This window comes from Sus scrofa, chromosome 12 (assembly GCF_000003025.6).
Source record: "Sus scrofa isolate TJ Tabasco breed Duroc chromosome 12, Sscrofa11.1, whole genome shotgun sequence".
Classification (NCBI taxonomy): Eukaryota; Metazoa; Chordata; class Mammalia; order Artiodactyla; family Suidae; genus Sus; species Sus scrofa.
In genome coordinates this window covers 41,725,905-41,743,144 of record NC_010454.4, presented here as the reverse complement: position 1 = coordinate 41,743,144, position 17,240 = coordinate 41,725,905, and the positions used below count along the sequence as shown (strand labels likewise).

At 53.7% G+C, this 17,240-nt stretch overlaps 1 protein-coding gene across 1 annotated transcript in view; it reads right to left on the bottom strand.

The window, feature by feature from the left end:
* The window catches only part of ASIC2 (acid sensing ion channel subunit 2), a 305,011-nt gene extending 288,853 nt beyond the window's left edge, over positions 1 to 16,158 (bottom strand). The window contains 2 exon segments of the mRNA XM_021067438.1: positions 15,431 to 15,972; positions 15,975 to 16,158. Coding sequence (XP_020923097.1) covers positions 15,431 to 15,972; positions 15,975 to 16,143 — 711 coding nt within the window. The 5' untranslated portion in view covers positions 16,144 to 16,158.

The window sequence follows — 17,240 nt, the reverse complement described above, 5'->3', positions numbered from 1 at the left end:
GGGTGCTAGACTTATTTCACAATGGGAAACCACGGGATAACTTTAAGCGGGGCAGATTCTCAGAATAAAGATAACAAAGGGCGTGTCCAGTTTTTCAGTTCTGACCTAGAGAGGCCACTGAAAGGGATGCCTGGTTGTCTTGTTACAGGATACAGGGGCGAAGAGATCGAATCGATGCCTTAGAATGGATTCACTCTGTTATGCTTAGAGCCCAGGAGAGTATCTTGTATATAGAAGGTGCTCATTAAGTGTGTGAAGGAGTAGATGGATCGAGAGTCAGAGAAAGACTAAAAGAAGGTGCAAAGGAGTAAATGACTGAAACGACAAGCGAGGGTGTTGAATGAGTGGATGAAAAGAAGAGTTCAAGGCCTGGTTTAGATGCAGCCTTGGCAAGTCTAACTGATGGCCTTGTAGCAACAAAAGCACCGGTTTCTGGCTGCATTACCTAGAAATGCCCTATTATTGGCATGGCTCCCTCAAATTGAAGGCTTCTCCCTCTTAGGACCAACATGCTGCGCAAAGACAAAGGCTGATTATTGTGATCGAGTGAGAGGCTGTCCTTCCTGGACGCGACACCTCTCAAGACGCATCCACGGACATCCACAAAGACAGGACGGGGCAGAAACACCTGGCATAGTTCTCACGGTCGCAGGGACCTCGTCTGGGAGGTGTGTGACTCCGCTGCCACCTCTCCATTGCCACGGTCTCCCCAAATGACTAGTCCTTTCCGTATCATAGCAAGACAAAGAAAAGAGTTATCCTTCATAGAGATTTACCAATGGCCGTGCTGTGTGCATTTCTAAGCAGCCGCTGCAGCAGCCTGAAGGGTCAGCCTGGAAGAAGCAGCTTTGCTTCTCAGGGCAGGGTTCAAGGACAAGGTGCTCCCTCCCGGAACTCTGTCCCAAAGGGATGACTGTTGTAACACAGAAAGAAGTGCCAGGGTTGATGTGGGACCAGAGGCCCTTCTTCCTCTCCTCCTCCACGCTGCCTTTTCCTCCTGCCTGGTGGTTCCCTGCTCTTCAAAAGGTAGGCTGTGTGCCAGGAGCATCAGTGTTACCTTGGGAGCTTGTCAGAGATGCAGAATCTCAGACCCACCTACTGAACCAGAACTTGCACTTTGGCAACGTCTGTAGATGACGCTCATGTACCTGAAAGTTACTGAAGTTTATATTTTGTCTTTTGTCTTTTTAGCGCCACTCCTGCAGCATATGGAGATTCCCAGGCTAGGGGTCCAATTGGAACTGTAGCTGCGGCCTACACCACAGCCACAGCAACGCGGGATCCCAGCCTCATCTGCGATCTATACCACAGCTCATGGCAATGCCAGATCCTTAACCCACTGAGCGAGGCCAGGGATCGAACCTCATCCTCATAGATATTAGTCGGGTTCATTAACCACTGAGCCAGGACAGGAACTCCAAAGGTTACTTTAGTTTAAAAAAGCTCGGCCTCTACGTGACCCAGACACTTCCAAGCCAAGGATGCAACTCCCTGGCCAGGTTTCCCAAAACCCTCCAGGGAAGACCTGCCCCGGGAGGGGACAGTGACATTGAAACTTGCAGAAGGCCACCGATTTGGTCTCCTCGTTTTGACTCATCCCTATGGGGGGGGGGGGAATGTACCAGAGAAGGAGTCAGAACAGACCAGGCTCTGGCACGAGTGACCTTGGGCAAGTCGATTCTCTTCTCTGAGCTTTAGTCGTCCCATCTGTAAAATGGGTACTATACTGCTTGCTTTCATGTCACACGCTTATCACGAAGACGAGAAGCCAATGACTTGCAAGCTCTTTCTGAAACTCCAGGTGAAGGAGTTTTCCATGTGGACAACCAGCCATCCTGACCAAACATGTCAAAGAAGGAAAACCCATGTGGACGTCAAAGGAATAAGACCTTGCCCTCACCAAGCTTCAGCAGCAGCAGCACACGGTGCTCGGGTTAAGCAGGATATTGCCCTTCAGAGAAAGGGCCTGGCCACGGAGCTGCCCTCTGACATGATTTGCAATGAGATTCTTGGAACTGAGGGTTTTTTCCACTCACTTGGGAATGGTTTTCTTTTGTTTTGTTTTGTTTTTAGGGCTGCACCTGCAGCATATGGACGTTCCCAGGCTAGGGGTCGAATTGGAGCTACAGCTGCCAGCCTACACCACAGCCACAGCCATGGGATCCATGCCACGCCTTCGACCTACACCACAGCTCACGGCAACGCCAGATCCTCAACCCACTGAGCAAGGCCGGGGATCGAACCCACAGTCTCATGGATTCTCATCAGTTTGCTTCCTCTGCGCCACCACAGGAATCCCTGTTGGGAGTTATTTTTTAAAGGAGAGTTCATCCTAAGGCACCAAAGGCACCACTACATTAGCATTCCGGAGGTCAGTATTTCCAGCGCTGCTAGAATCGTGTTGTTCTCTTCCATTGTGTGGGTGAGAGAGGCAGCTACATTCTGGAAGGAGCCAGATGTACCCGCAGTACAGGAGAACTGAGCTCCTGGAGCTGAATTCCCAGTGTTGGAGGAAGGAGGCAGATCCTCCTCCCCCAGCCTCTAGCTTACGGGTCCCTCGGTTGGGACGCTGTGCCTGGAGCCCTTCATCTTCCCGGTGTCTCCGCAAAGACTTCATCTCCTTAGAGAATCCATCCTTCAGCATTTACTAATACTGGAAACAGTCTTGCTCATATATCGGTTTAGCTGTATATGAGCTGTGCCACCCTCCCCGGCACAGAATGTTTTGCTGAAATCCTTAGTCCCCTGGGGTTCCGTCATCAAAATCGATAGCTGGTCCCCTCCCCCCCACTCCATACATTCGGATTCGGCAGTTCTGGGCTGGGGTCAGGGATTTGGAAATCGGCCCTCCTAATGATTCTGACCTTCACGGAGCTCATTCATGAAGCGCCAGAATGTGAGTTCCATGACGGAAGGCACACACCCATGTCCCTCTGTGCCCCACATCTGGCACAATGCCCCATGGAAGTGGGCTCTGGCCACCTCTTCAGGGAGTGAAGGAAAGAAGTCCCATGGAATTTGGTGGTACCAATCCTTGGGCCCGTTTCAGCCATCCCATATTCAGATGGAGCACCTGCTACCCACAAGGAAAGGCGCCAGGTGCTGGGACAGCGGAAAGATGGAGACAGACGTGGCCCCACCCTCAGGGAGGTGACAGGCTGATGCAGGGAAACTGAGTTTATGGAGGATTACAATAAAAGGCTGAGAAAGGGAAGGCCCTAAGAGGGGCATAGATAAAGTGAGTCTTGGGGGTCTCAGCGGGACTCTGCTTTCCAGATGGTTTATTCGGAGAAGTGGCTGGAGATAACTTCAGAAGAGATGGGTTCTTTTTCCGACAGTACTTTGGTTGTGTTTTGTGTCTTTGTTTGTTATAAATGATACATACCTGTGGTTCAAAAATATTCAAACCATAGAGAAAGGTGAAGAAAGAGAAGCCAGGCTCGTTTCCACTCACTCACGCTGCCCCGTCCTCCCCTGCCCCTCTTCAGAGGCAGCCTCTCATCAGACCTCATGCACCCTGCCAGGCATATTCTGTGCCGATCTACGGCCACAGCCAGCTAGGACAGAGAGGGCTGGTGAGGCAGAGATGGCAGATCAGGGGCACCGGGGGGGAGGCAATGGTCTGAGCAAAGGCAGGCAAGTTGAAACAGGCTTTGAAAAAGCTCATCAGCTCTTAAGTGACTTGGCTTTGGGACCCAGGGCCACGAACCACTGACTCCAGGAGGGTGGGAAGGGGGAGGTCAGACAAGGTGGTAGGTAGTTTCCCACGTCGTTGGCTGGTTAAGCTTCTTGGAGCAGGTGGTGGGGAAGGGGAGGGGCAGGGTGGGAGGCAGGCAGCCAGGGGTCCCTATAAATTGAATATTGAAAATGCTATCCTCTAAGAGCATCATATGCAGGTCCTCATCACCGCCTTCCCCATCAACCTTATGAGCCTCGGCATTCTCATCTGTAAAATGGGCATCACAGGACTGTAGTGAGAGGATTGCCACGAGGTTCGAAGAAACAAATGTGGGGCGCAGAGCCTGGTGCAGAGTAGCCCTTCCTTTATCTGGATCCCACCCCCGCTCCTCCCACCTCCTGGCATCAACCACTGTACCCACGGGCCAGAACAATGCCTTTGCAGAGACCTCAGCTGACCCCCAGCTCAGTCATGTGCTCATACATGTCACTTTGGGTGAGTTTCATGTGTTCTCTGAGCCTCCACCTCCTGGTCACTGCCTTGGTGATGTCACCGGGAGGAGGGCTGTGGTGACCTCCCAGACCCTCGGCATCACCCCAGCAGCACACTAAGGAAGCGCCCACGGGTCCCTTTTATCCTTAGCATCACAGCCCACCTACCCCAGCTCCTCGGCCGCGGCCAGAGGGAGCAAAGACCTGGCAACAGATGGGCTCCTGGCCACCCACTCCAGGCTGGAATTGTAAAAACAAAACTTACTTGGATGTGAAAAATGCAGTCAGGCTTCCTTGGCTGGTTAAAATATTTGACGCTCATGGAATATTCAACAACAACAAAAAAAGGTTCTCGCTTCGTGTACTGTCAAAAATGTAATGTAATTATAGCGATGTTCAATATCACCAGCTGTTCTGAGATATTTGAATCTTAAATCCAGCTTGCCTCTACACATCCCAGGTTGCAGCTGGAGACCCATACCAAGTACCATATACCAAGGCGGGGCTGGGGAAGTTCAAGCAAGAACACTGGGCTAGAGTCTCCAAGCTTTTTTGTTAGGTTGGGCTTTAGCCCCATGTTGAGAGAAAGACCCCCCCCCCCCCCCCGCCCAGCCCCGGCCTGTTGGCAGCATCACCAAAGAGAGCCGAGCTCCTCAACAGGGCTGTGCAAACTGGCAGGTCATAAGCATCTATTCAAATAAGTCTTTCAAAGCCATGTGCAGGGAGCATAAAGAGATAGTGTAAAATAAACGGTAATAAAGTGAATAAACACACGTCTCACTCCAGAGCCTTTGAGGTGCTTCTATAAATCAAACTCTTGCCATAATTTGCTCTGTGAGACTGTGCGGAGAAGCAGAATCAAACCTCATCTGCTTTCCCGAGCAGTAGGCTTAGATTTATGGACGCGGGTTCACAGTGGATGCCCGTGCCATTTCCAAGTGGGAAAATAATTTTCGTTGGGAGGGGTTCCAAGAGAAGATTAAACCCTTCTCTTTCAGAGATCAGAGTATCAACAACTTTCAGATCCGATATGCCATTGGAATCAGAAGGGGACAGCCTGCGGACGCATTTTGGAAAAAGTACGTTCACAGGGGAAGAAAGATACTGCTGGGATATAACAGCTTAAGCACAGATAGCCTCCGAGTCTATTTCAAGCTTCCCCGGGACTTTCAATGTGACCTTGAGCCACTCCACCTCCCCCGTTGATTTCAAATTTGGATCAGAAGACTAAAGAAACCCTAAAAGCCTCTGACCTACCCATGAAGGTCTGAAATGAAAACTACATGATTGCTTCTGGCTAGAACCGTGACAATACACAGAAGGACAGAGTATTCTTCCAAGGGCCTGAAAGTCTTTCTGGAAAGAAGGGCAATGTGTTATCATTATCATGATGGAGATGACAGTGATAACGCAGCTTTACCTGGTACCTACACTTCCGCGCTTTTCCATGCAAGAGAATAGGATGCTTTCTGTATTTATACACAATTTCTATCCACTGGGACAAGCCCACAGCTGACTATCCGCACATCATCTTGGATGGAATTATTACGTTATCTTTAAGTTTCACAACCACTCTGTTTAAAAGAAATTAAAAAAAAAAGTATGATGTCTATTTTACAATTAAGGAAACAGAATCTCAGAGTAGGCAAGCAGCTTCCCAACAGCCACCCTGTTAATACCCGGCAGTCCTGGGATTTGAACTTGAGACTGTTTGACTCCTGAAGCCACATTCTTCTCACTGCTTTTAGTTTTCCTATGTTCCAGTTTCTGGGGTCCAAAGACCCCACCTGGCATGAATGTGAAACATGCATAAAATTCTTCCAACATTGACTATTTTTTGAACCAACCGCATGTTTGTTATGGATTTTTGTATATTCTTGGTTTGGGGACAGACCCTAATCCAAACCTACTGAGTCTGGTTCCCTCTGTAGGGTCAGGTGTATAATACAGAGTATTTTGTACAATCAATGAGGCTGGTATTAGTGTTCCGTTGCTGCTGTAACAAATTACCACAACTGCAGTAGCTTCAAACAACACACATTTATTAGCTTATCACTCTAGAGGTCAGATGGTTAAAATCTAGGTGTGGACAAGGCTGTATTCTTCTGGGAGCTCTGGGGGGAGAATCTCTTTTCTTGCCTTTTCCAGCTTCTTGCCTGGTGGCTCCTTCCTCCATCTCAAAGTTATCAATGCAGTGTCTTCAAATCTCTCTCGGACTCTCTGGCCTCTGCTTCCAGGGTGACATCTCTGACTCGGACCCTCCTGCTTCCCTCTTGCAAGGACCCTTGTGATTGCATTAGGCCCACTAGATGATCCAGGACAATCTCCCATCTCAAAACGCTGAACTTAATTGCATCTGCCAGGTCCCTTCGGCCATGCAACCAAAGGTACTCCCAGGTTCTGAGGATGAGGGCGTTAGACACTTTTGAGGGACCGTCATTCAGCCCACCACACGGCCTTTGCAATTTGGTTTGATTGACATGCTGGCTAGCTAGGTCCATGGCCCCTCTGTGGACCCTGCTCTGGTGTGGCAAGAAGGCTGCCCCCAGAAGAAGGATGCTTTTCCTATGCACATCCTGCTGGGTTCCCTGGGAACCCGGTACATCCTTGCTCCACTCCAGGATGCTCGCTCCACGTGCATTCTTACAGACTCAGTGAGCCAAACATGACCAAGAGAGTCACTGATCCAAGGAGCCCATAGCCTTGCCCCTCAAAGTGTGGTCCACGGACCAGCAGCATCTGCATCACCTGGGAGCTTATTAGAAATGCACATCTCAGACCCCATTTCAGACCTACTGAATCAGGATCTCAGTGATGGGCCCTGGGTGTGCTTAAATTTAGGAAGCATGAGCCCAGAGGCTTCTCCATTCATCCACAGCCAAGTGGAATATGCTAGAACAGACCTACCTGGGGAGGAGGGCGGTCGCTGGACAGAGATAAAGAAGGAATTCCCTCCTCCCATCTCAGCAGCCAGTCTTAGCACTGGTTCTTTTCTGCAAGGCATTCAGAAGCCCATTGCTTTTATCCTATGAAAATCTTCCAGAGCAGGTGCACCTACCTCAAGTCCACCCTGACCCGGAACGGAGGAGCTGGGGGAAGAAGAGGTATATGGGAGCCGTCAGAAACCTGCATTCAAAGTCTGGCTCTTTTCCACTCCTGTGCCACGTGGCCCCAGGCAAGTCACGCCCCTCTCTGAAGTTCAATGCAATCGAGTCTAAGAACCACCCTCCGTTGTTGCAAGGCTGCGATGGCGATGGTTCCAGGTAGGCTCATCAAGATTCTAGTCACTAGAAATGCAGGTTTGTTTGGCCAAAGCTGCACTGGGATTTCTTGCTTGGAACAACTGCAGTGTAAGGCAAAGAGCATTGACCTTGGAGCCCAAAGATCAGGGTTTCTGTCTATGACCTTGGCCAGGTTTCCGAACCACTTCTCTTTCTTTATCTGTACCAGGAAGAGAAGATGACTTTCCTGTCTGGTCCTCTGTCAGCCTGGGTTAAAATAATGAACGTAAAAGGACCTGGCAGAGCGTAGGAGCTCGACAAATGTGTATGGAATCCGAGGAAACAATTTACTAAGCAAATTAATAGTATAAACAATGGTGTCAGGGGAGATATTTGACATGCTCAGGAGGACAAACTTGCCCAGTACGTCCGCGGCCTCTATTTGTTTTACCAACAATTCATGTTCCAATTATGCGTGAGTCATCTATTTGTTCGTTAGCGCAGGTCTGAGCTGGATCTCAATTTGGCAACATTTCCTTAGCCAGGACTTCAAAGTTATCCATGTCCTTGAAAGAATGAAAATGGGAAGTTAGTTCAGGTGATGGCTGAATCCACACGTTCGCAAGACCCCTGAGTCAATTCCCCATCACGGGTCTGTTTCCACTGGGTGCAAGGGCATCATGGATCCTGTACTCCTGGAAATGGCCTCTCCTTCTCACGGTGGCAGGTCTGGGAGCCCAGGGTGACTTCCAGGGGCTGCATCGACTTGCAGTGAAAGAAGCCTTCAGGGAAGGCGTGGAAGATTGCGTGGGGTACCCTCTGTGGGCAGGCTTGTTCCCACAGGCATCTCTGAGAGTCAGCAGAAGCATCTTAGGAAAGAACATCAGCTTTGGAGCCGGACCCGTCCTTGGCTGCATCTTGACTCTGCTGCCCCCACACACACACTGTGACTGGGTATCTCCCTGCACCTCAGTTTCCTCATCTGTATAATGGGTTCCATAGCACACATTTGACTGGTGAAATGGATGCGACGGTTCATAGAACAAGTGCTCTCTCCAGATCTCCTGGGCTGGAGTCTGTCCTCGCTCTCTGGTCACCCTGATGAGGCGCAATGACCTTTGCAGGCTTATTTACCAGAAACAGAGTGGCTCTGCGTCATCCCCGTGGCCCCGTGCCTGGCACACAGTAGCTGCTTGCTGATGTACATTGGTTGATTGAATCTCAGAGCAGCGGATCCCAGAAAATCACTTAGGAGAACCAAAGCAAATGAGGTGCAGACCAAATGGCCTGGTTATTCCTCCAGCCCTTCGCAACCAAGCAGACATCTGATCGATGCCTTCCTGCCGGGCCACAGTGGCCCCCAAATAGCCTCTCTCAGATCCAGCCCAATGTTGGTTAATTTGGATATCTACAGACCCGAGCTGAGTTTACATCTGATTCCCTAAACTGATTTCCCCAAAGTCACATAACTGGGGGAGGGCTTTTCACGTTCCTTGTATAAATGTCTATTTAATCACCATCCTGTCTCTAGCACTCCACTGGCTTGTACATTTTCCCCTTTAATCGCTGTTTCAGCTCGTCACAGGACAGACAGGGTTGGCTAAGGAGCTCAGGCCATCTGCAGTAGTTAAGCCCTGTTTTCCCCTGACTGCTCACTCGGACGGAGAACTTTTCAGCTAAGTCCCACTTGTCACTTGGCTCACGTCCTCATTTCCTAAAGGAAGAGCCCGAGGCCAAAGTCACAGAGCTGGTCAGGGCAGAACTGAGGCCGGCTCGGTCTTCCTGGCTCAGCACCCTGCCCCATCGACGCTGCTCCTTCCTCTTTCCAGCTGCGCAGCTGTGCCTTTGGAGTCGTGAGGAGGTAGGTTCAAATCCCAGCTCTGCTACCTGCTGGCTGTGACTTGCAGCTGATGACAGAACTGCCCTGAGCCGAAGGTTCCCCCCTCCGCAAAGTGCAGCTTTTAGGGCGACTGCAAGAATGGAGAAGGCGTGAAATGTGCCGGGCATGGGTCTGGCCCATCACAGCCGCCCAATGCTATTTGTCCTGCACTGCAAGTCATATGAACGGAAATAGCTCACATTTATGGAGTCTTTAACTTGATGCCAGAAACTTCTAAGCATTTTACGTGGATTAGCTCATTTATTCCTCCTTCTCTAAAGGCAAAGGTACTTTCTCCCCTCCCTAAAGCCATCCATTCTCACAACGACTGGACTGCCTGGCCTGGCACCACGTCAATGGGATTTGCTGATTTGAAACAGTATGTGGCTGCCGTGATGTCTTGTTTCCTGTCGCCCGCTTGCAGCCGCACAGTCGGCTTCCTGCGACAGAGTGTGATGAAACCAAATGCTGTTTCCTCCGCTTTTAGTACATACGACTGGTCCAGAATCTGGACTCAGGGTTGACCCCTGTGGATGGGGGTAGGGAATGAGAGGAGGGGGCAGGGGAGGGTGGAATGCTCCCCAGGGGGTTAGGAATTGGGGGGGGGCCCTTTGGGCCTTGGGATGAGGTTTCCTTTGTAGTGTGAAAGAAGTCAGAGCTTTTGTTACAAAGTTTAAAAACTTAGTTTGGCCTCCAGTTGTCCATCCCCACTTTGAGTCCTTGTCTCTTAACTCCAGCCCAACTCAGCACATCCAGCTCCACTCCCACCCCTCAGGAGAGGCTTGAACCTCTCTCGGGTCTGTGAAGGATGGGTTTAACCTCTTGCTTATGTGTCTCTGTCCTGCTCCTTTGCACATGCGCTGCCTCCCCCAAGAAGGCTCCTTTCTCTCTGTCTCTACCTCGGAACGCCTATGGATCCTCCAGACTCAGCTCGGATGTCACCTCCTCCGAGAAGCCGTCAGAGGTTCCCCGTCTGACCTGGGTCCTCCTCTGAGCCCACCCCGTGCCTTTACACCCCTGGCATCTGTTCATGTGTCTCCTTCTTCATCGATGCTGCAAGTATATGTGCCACACCTTGTTTGATTTTATGTCCTTGGCAGCTAGCATGGAGCTTGACATACTGGTTTTTGTTTTTGTTTTGTTTTTTTTTTTTTGCTTTTTTTTGCCTTTTTCTAGGGCAGTTCCCACAGCATAAGGAGGTTCCCAGGCTAAGGGTCTAATTGGAGCTGTAGCCACTGGCCTACGCCACAGACACAGCAATGCAAGATTCGAGCCGTGTCTGCGACCTACACCATAGCTCACGGCAATGCCAGATCCTTAACCCACTGAGCAAGGCCAGGGATCGAACCTGCAACCTCATGGTCCCTAGTCGGATTCGTTAACCACTGTGCCATGACGGGAACTCCAGAGCTTGACATATTGTTGACAGTCAGTATATACGGGTTGGCTGAATGAATGAACCAGGAAATGAGTGGGTTCCCACTCAGGCGAGTGGTCAGGATAGGAGCTGGTGATGATATTGGCAATAATTAATAACGGCTACCACAAGATACAAGGACTGTGCCGATTTCTTTCCCCAAATTATAACAGTAAATCTTTTCTTATTTTGGCCGCCCCCATGACATGCGGAAGGGATCAAACCTGCGCCACCGCAGTGACCTGAGCCACAGCAATGACGACGTGAGATCCTTAACCCACCGGGCCACCTCCCAGGCCCCTAGGCCAATAATTCTTGAATATTGGGCACCTATGCAGGGCCAGTCCACTGCATACACCGTATCTTCTTCCCAGCTCTCTGAGGCTCAGAGAGTGAAGCACCTGCTCGGGAACCACAGCGAGAAAGAAGCAGAGCCAAAGCCCTATACTCAGGGTCTGCCGTGCCACTTCCCAGAAAGTGTGCCTGCTCCTTCTTTTGGCCTTAGATCCTGACTGGCCTCCCAGCTCTGCGTCCTGCCCAACCACTGGGAAGCCTGCTCACCCGCTCCCTGCCGCCCCAGGAAAGCCCAGAGCGGCCAGTGTGCAGAGCCCCAGGTCCACAGAGGAGGCCACGGAAACCACATGGGCTTTCAGAAGCCGAGCTGCTTTGTCAGACCTCTGGGTGATTAACCCTTGCACAGCTGCAACAAATACACAGAAGAACGGCCAACAAGTACATCCTAAAAGGCCTGCAGAATAAGACCCGACAGCCGCCCCTCCAGGGCACTCTGCTCCCCCCTGCTGAGTTTACTTCCAGACCACGAGACCAATGGGAATGGAGCAAGACTCTGGGGACAGCTGGCACATCTCTCCACGGGGCTCCCTGGAAGACCATTCCTCCCCAATGGCCCTTAGGGCTGGGGAGCGCTTGGTAGCTCGCTCCTTACTCTTCCCCGTTGTCCCCCAAAGGAATAAATGTCTCCAAATTGTCCTCATTAGAAATGCATTCCACTGACGTTCCATGGAGAAATGAAGCCAGGCATCTTGGAGGACAAGAAGAAGTTTTGGGGGGCACCTGGGGAAGGTCCTCACTCCCCAGACCTCGCCTGAGCACTTACTGTGCACTCAGGTGAGTGGTCAGGATAAGAGATGATGACGATATTGGTACAAAATAAGAATAGTACCACCAGGCGGGAAAATCAGATCTGATTCCCGCTCAGGTCCAGAGGCGGAGACAGACATGGACTGGCAGGTGCGGCGCCATGCACACGCGTGATAACTAACACCTAAACAGGACGGAGAGGGACAAGAGGAAGACAGCAGTTGTTTGGTGACAAGGGCAGGTGGGAGGATGGTCAAGAGAGGCTCCCAAGCAGACGAAGCCCCAGGACTGCATATTGAAGAATGAGGTGGTCTCACCAGGCAGACAAAGACGCAGGGCACGGCGGCCGCGGTGGAGGATGCCTTTAGGGTAGTGGAGCCAGGCAGGGAGGGGCCAGAGAAGCGGGGCACCAGGTGTTATCACCTGTTTGGAGTGGGATCCCAGAGAGGGTGTGGCCAGAGATAAAGGTGAGCCCAAGTGCAGGGCCTGAGGAACCTGGACCTCCTCCCAAGGACAGGTGAATCATGGAAGCGTTTTAAGAAATGGGATGATACGCTTTGAGTGGGACTTTATTGATTCATTTATTCTTTTGGCCACACCTGCAGCTTGTGGAAGTTCTCAGGCCAGGAATCGAACCCAAGTGCAGTGACCCCCCCAGCCACAGCACTGACGATGCCAGATCCTTAACCTCCTGAGCCATCAGGGAACTCTGAATGGAACTTGAAAAAGTCTGCTCTGACTCTAGCGCGGGCAGATGCAGAGGGCAGGGAGCACTGAGCTGGAGGCCAAAGACCAGTTAGGAGGCTGATGCTATTCACAGGCAACATTTTTATGGGGACCCAGCACAGTTTGAAGAGCTCCCCCACAACTATATATATATTTTTTCACACCCCTATATATATTCACACCCCTATTTTTACACATACCCAGCTAATGGAGTATACATGAATATTGTTACCGCCACTAGATGGAGTAGGGAGCTAAAGAACAGAGATATTAAGTCACTTGTCCAAGGGCACACAGCATGCGGTAGTCTCAGGATTTGAACCATCAGTGCAGCTTGAGCGTTCATGCTCTGAACCACTATACACGGGTGTCACTCCATCAAACATGACCAGGGCTTGGGACTGGATTGTGTGGTTAAAAGAAAGTATTCCTGATGGGCTCACTCCATATTACCAGCTCCCCTGAAATAGTTTCTAGCTTCCATGGATAGAGGGGTGCAGCCTTTAATTCTGAGGCCCTTGGTGGGGAGAGGACCATAGCATGAAATGTTAAGGAGCTGGCAACTCCCAGGACAGTACCGTGATATGAAGCCACTAGGGGTCACTTGAGTCCCCAGGAACACACACCTTTGGAGAATGGAGGTAATACTTTTGCTTGGGTAGGTGTGAGCCTACAAACTCTTCTGACACAGGAAGTCAGGGTACCAGGTGGTCAGAGAAGGCCGTGCTCCAGGGAGAGGCTGAGGTCAGGTGGCTCCTGCTGGCGCCGTGTGCTCTGGAGGCCCCATAGCATGTGGCCAAAGCCATGACCCCCTGGGGTGGCCCCACTTTCCACTCCCCCAGCCACACTCCTAGGAGGGATAGGACTGGGAGGTGGCAGAAGGCAGGAGGCCTACCTGGGGGTCCTCTGATAGAAGAGAGGCCCAAGGTCAAAGATGAAGGCTCCCTGTGGCTTCCGTGTGATGCATTCGGTGGTATACAAAGTGTGCGTGAACTCAGAGCTTGCTGACTCTGGGTTTTGGACAGCATCTTAGAGCCTCATTCCCCTCCTATTAAAATGGGAATAAAGCCCAGCTAAAGCAGGTTATGGTGAAAATCAAACGTGAATACTGGCTCTTAGCCTGTAATTCACACTTCGTGGTTTTTTTGTTGTTGTTTTGTCCTTTTTAGGGCCGCACCTGCGGCATATGGAAGTTCCCGGGCTAGGGGTCAAACTGGAGCTGCAGCTGCCGGCCTATGCCAGAGCCACACAGGATCCCAGCCGCATCTGCGACGTACCCACAGCTTGCTGCAAGGCCAGATCCTTAACCCTCTGAGTGAGGCCAGGGGTCGAACCTGCATCCTCACAGACACTGTGTCCGGTTCTTAACCCGCTGAGCCACTACAGGAACTCCTGCAAGCCACTCTTTGTAACGCCATCGTCAGATGTGCAAAATTTCCCCAGTCTTGCACACCTTGGAGCGGGAGCTGCTGATACTTGAATGTAACAACTGAACTTCAGTCTTAACTCTAGGGGCAGCTACTTAATGGTCACCCAAAGAACCATAAACTAGAAGGGTTCACGACCTTCATTTCTTCCTCTTGGTGACTGGAACTCAGAATTGTGTTTGAAGTCTGGGAGAAATCACTTAGAAGCATATGTTAACAGCACCTCCTGCTTGCTAAGACGGGGGAACCACAAGGTAGGTATTCTTTAAAAGCAAGCTGAAAAGCCCAGGAAACAGCGGATGCTTGTGAGCGGATAATTCACAGCTACTGTACGTACAGGCTCAAAGCAAAGCAAGGAGAGCAAGACTGAAGCCAGGGTCACCGCCCTAGACCAGGCAAAATCCAATTAGCTAATCAGAGGCCCGGCCTGATGGGTATCTGTGCCTACACCTGTTGGAACCAGGGCATCAATTTCCCATCCCAGAAAAAACATTGCCAGAGATGAGATTGTTAGGAGTGAGGAGAACGCTGGTCAAATCACCATCACAGCATTACAGATAAACACACACACCCCAACATTTTCTGCATTCCTGGAAAAGCCTAACCCTCCAAGGGGCATTTACACACAAATGGCTGGACAGGCTCGCGCCACACTGAGGTTTGGCACCAGAATTTCTCCTAGGCAGACCGCACAAGGCAGATACCTTCTGTCTGACAGGCGCGTTATCCAGACCCCAGCATGGGGGAACCAGTACAACAAATGGGTTACAAACCCTGAGCACAGCTTCTCCTGGCCCGGCTGTTCACACCAATTTCTCTGTCACGCCGCTCTCTCGCCACTGCAGGGGCACAGGTTCCCCTAGACCAGAAGACCCACCCTCACACCTTGTGGAGTCCAGGACACCCACCAAGGTTCAGTTCCCCTGGAAGCTTGAGACACAGGTGCTTTTAAAAAGTAGCAGAAGGGGCTGCTGCCCCCCTCCCCCCACCAAACCAGCCACAGCTTCAGTGTTGCTTGGTATTCAGGGAGTTTCTTCCAAAGTCCCCCAGATTGGAAGCACTTTGCAACTCTGGGGACATAAGCAAGCTTAGGACTGCTACCTGATTCTCCTGATGGCTCGTTTTAAAAGAGCAGCCTACTGTTTTCCCAAAGACAACAAGCCCACGCTTCGGACGTGCTTCTCTCTCTCCCATCCCTTCACCCCCGATGCCCAGAGGGGACCATAACCAGCAAAGCTGAGGGGCTTGGGGGCTGCCAGTGGAAGGCGAGAGGCAGCGACAGGGGAGCCAGGCGACTCTCCCTGCAGTGGTGTCCAAGTTCCCACACCCCGAAGAAGACTCGGGGGACCTAAGAGTGGGTTCTGCCTCGGCCTCACAGGCTGATAAGCACCGCCAGAGCCCTTGGGGCGGGTGGGGGAGGAGCCGCCGGCCTCCCGTCTCTGAAAAGTGGGGGAGCAGAGGGAGCGGGTTCGCGCGGAGGGCAACTCACAGAGGAGAAGTTGTGCGGGCCGCAGAGCTCGCCGCGGTACTTGCAGGAGAGCAGCATGTCCTCGAGCTGGTGGCCCAGGCGGTCCATGAAGGCGGCGCTGATGCCCTCGAAGTGGCGCGGCGGCAAGAAGAGGCGGAAGTCGGCCAGCTTGCGGAACCACTGGCGACGCGGCTCGTCGCCCCGCAGCAGCTCGCTGACCAGCGGGCGCGCCGTGCGGTTGGGCAGCAGCAGCCCGAGCCAGTGGCCGGCGTAGTAGAGGTCCCCTTTGGAGAGGCGCGGGAAGCGCAGCGGGTTGTTGTTGCACACGGTGACGGCGGGGAAGGGTAGCTGGCGGCTCCACTCGCGGTGCACGCGCGTGTGCGACGGGAAGCTGAGCCAGTAGAGCAGCCGGTTCGAGGACCAGGACAGCAGCAACCCGAGGGACGTGCAGAAGGCCAGCACCCACAGCGCCCGCCGCTGAAAGGAGCCCCCCGCCGCCGCGCGCCCGGCACACATGTGCCGCAGCCCGTGCAGTTTAGCGCGGCTCAGAGACGGCCGCCCCTGCGGGCGACCCCCGGCCCCTGCAGCGCCCGCTCGCGCCCGCCGCCCCGGCCGCCCCGGGGCTGCCCGGCCGCCGCCACCGCCGCCGGCGCCGGCTCTTCGCGGGCCATGCGGAAGCGTCCCGGGCCGGTGAGCGCGGCCGCGGGCCGCCCGGCTCCGCCGCTCCGGCTCATTCATTCAGCCCGTGGCTGGCGGCAGCGGCGGCGGTCCCGGCCGGGCGGAGCCGCCATGGGAGTCCGCAGCAGCAGTGGAAGCAGCAGCAGCAGCCGCCGCACGCAGCCCGCGCCAGGGAAGCGTGCGCCCGAAAGGAGCTCCGGTGGCGCGGCATGCCCGCCCGGCGCCGCCACCGCCGCCTCCGCGGGCGCCCGCCCGGGACTGAGCCCGCCTCGGCCGGCCGCCCCTGGCCCCGGCCTCCCCGAGTGCCACCCAGGCTCTCCTGGCCCTGAGTCCTCCTGGAGGATGCCCGACGCCGGCCACTACCTCTGGAGGGGCCCCGCTGGGCGCCGCCTTTCCAGTCCCTGGGTGCTGCGCCCGCCTCCCCTCGTCCTGGACCTCGGGGGACCCTGAGCTGAGTCCCCCCTGCTCCGCCTAACCCCAGCTTTTACGCTGGTCCCGGGAGAGCAGCCACTCGGCCACCATGCCTGATTCGGACATGTCCAAGGGCCCCACCAGCCCGGCCGGTGGCCCGCGGTGCTGGGACACGGGGGAGAAGGCGCCGGGGAACGAGCGCCCCCAGAGGCGCACGCCGGCTCCTGGCTTGGCGGGTGGGGTGGGTGTGTACTGGGGTGAGCGGTCGCCCAGCTGGCTGCTGCCCTCTTTCTCTTCCCTCCGGGACCCTTCTCACTGCTCCTCCGGCTGCACTCGGCCGAGACTTGCTAAGGCTCCCCCAAGTCCAGCGCCCGCGCCCTGCGTGGCGATGTGCCCGCCCTCGTCTGGGGCAGGGGGCGTCTCAGAGTCCGGCCGGAGGCTGCCGGCCGCTGGGCTCCTTTAAGGCAGCTGGCCAGAGGCAAGTGTCGCTTCTCCCCGCTGCTCTCCGAAGTGCCTCGAGTCTCCAGAAAAGCCCGGTCTCACCGTCCCCTGCCTCTTCTTCTTCCTGCCCGGGTGGCGCCAGGAGCTGGGGACTGCGGAGCCCAGGCTACACCTCTCGGGGGTGACGCGGACTCGTTGCTCCGCGCGCCCTGCTCCTTTCGAGACTCCTGGCCCGCGGCGGCGGCGGCGGCGACGGCCCCGGCTGCGCTCCTCTCCCCGCTGCCCGGCCCTCTTCGGGCCC